Here is a 1,804-nt window from a genome sequence, read left to right on the forward strand (position 1 = left end):
GCGGGGCCCCCCGCCCTGCGCCCGGTCCGGCTGCTTGCCCGCGACGGGTGGAGCTGGCAGGAGAGCTTATTTATGTGTTTGCCGAGGTGAGCCCAGCTCCCGGCACTCGCCTGGAGAAAGCGGCAGCTCCAGGGAAGACCTGGAGGAAGACACTGGAAAGAATTTTATTTTTTAGGGCCAGTGAAGTGCAGCAGCAACAGATGGGATGTTGTTTTTTCCCTCTGTCCTGTCCCTGCCGTGCTGCTGGGTGGCCATGGGGTGCTGTGCAGAGCTGGAGTGCTCCTGGGAGGAGTGGCACAAAGCTGGGGGTCTCCCAAAGCCCAGACCACCCAAATGTGGCCACATCCATGACTGCTGCCGGGCCATGGTGTGCCTGTGGGACACCCAAGTGGGGTGCCAGGAGGTGATGTGGCCATGAGGAGGAGGGGGCAGGAACCCCTTTTTCCCTCAGGCCAAGGGGTGCCGGGGGTCATGAAAGTCTGTCCCCCACAGACTGGCGGGAGTATGACGGCCGGGCCCCACGGCGAAGGGGACAAGCTGAAGCTCTGGACCATCTGCTGGGCCAGGTGAAGACCGTCCACCAGCATTGTGTTTGCCACGGTGAGTGCACGGCACAACGCTGCGGGGAGGCTGGGGTGGGGGGTTCAGCCAGGACCCCCAGGGTTGTCGAGGGCTTTGCTGTGGTCCAGGGAGCTGGGGTGGCCTATCCCTTGGATGAGCACAGCAGGGAGACAGCTCAGGCAGTGGAGACCTTGGCAGAGCCTTCCCACCGGGTTGGCACACCGTGCTGTCGGCTGCCAGTGCAGTTTTTCATCTGCTGCAGCAGCCTCTGCTCTCTGCTCCCCAGAGGCCTGCAAGAACCAGAGAGCAGGAAGCACTCGGTCTCCAAGAGCCTCAAGCACCTCTTCCACCCCGGCAGCAAGTTTCTCAAGACGCTGAAGCGGTGAGAGGCTGGTGCGCGGGGGTGGCGGAGAGCCCCTCTCCCAGCAGGGACATAGGGCTGCCCACCCTGGGTGCAGCCAGGAGCTGCTGGTGCAAGCGGGGGGGCGGGGGGTGCTCAGAGGTAGAGTTCTTGCCTGGCATGAGCTGGTGGTGTCAGTGGAGGTGACCCCATTGCCCAGAAACCAAATGGATCTCCCTTTGGCTGGCCAAGCTGTGCCCGTACCCAGATCCCTGCACCATCTCTGAGCATCACCCGACTCCCCACCCTCCTCTAGACCCCAGCACTCTCCCACCGGCCGCCTTGGCCTTCAGGCACATGGCCCCACCACCCTGCCCTGGCATCGGCCAGGCTCACCTGTTCCTGCTCCTGTACGGGCTGCGTGCCTCTCCTGCCACGGGCTGTGGGAGAGCAGCTGAGACCTGGGGCAGGGCGTCTCCTCTGCCCTTGGGGGAGAGACCCTTTGGGAAGTGGAGCTGGCAGCTGGGGGGGACGCTGAAGTCTGTTGTCCCTCCCACGCAGGGGCCTTTACCTGACAGCGATCTTCTACAAGGACGACAACATCCTGGTGACCCATGAAGACCAGATCCCTGTGGTGGAGATCGATGACACCTACTCCTGCCTGCTCATGCAGGATTTCCTTTGGTTCACCAAGGTGGGTGGCCCAGGGACACTGCGCTGTGCGCTGACACATCTCTCTGCCTGGCCGCCACCCTGATGCTGCTGAGATGGTGCTACCACATTGGTGTGACGGTCTGCAGAGCGCCTTCATTGCGCCTTCCCCAGTGCTGCCCACACGGGCAGTGGGGCCCGTCGTGTGTGGGGCACTGTGGGGCTCTCGCCAGGTCCAGCTAGGCCCGACTC

General features: G+C 63.5%; 1 protein-coding gene across 1 annotated transcript in view; it reads left to right on the forward strand.

The window, feature by feature from the left end:
* The window catches only part of LOC104506002 (ankyrin repeat and fibronectin type-III domain-containing protein 1-like), a gene marked incomplete at both ends in the record, with an annotated part of 15,888 nt that overhangs the window by 9,641 nt on the left and 4,443 nt on the right, over window positions 1–1,804 (forward strand). The window contains 3 exons of the mRNA XM_010146795.1: window positions 493–606; window positions 850–943; window positions 1,463–1,595. Of these exons, the coding sequence (XP_010145097.1) occupies window positions 493–606; window positions 850–943; window positions 1,463–1,595 (341 nt within the window). The remainder of the gene's footprint in view (window positions 1–492; window positions 607–849; window positions 944–1,462; window positions 1,596–1,804) is intronic.

The sequence above is a fragment of the Eurypyga helias genome, unplaced genomic scaffold (genome assembly GCF_000690775.1).
Source record: "Eurypyga helias isolate BGI_N326 unplaced genomic scaffold, ASM69077v1 scaffold20212, whole genome shotgun sequence".
Classification (NCBI taxonomy): Eukaryota; Metazoa; Chordata; class Aves; order Eurypygiformes; family Eurypygidae; genus Eurypyga; species Eurypyga helias.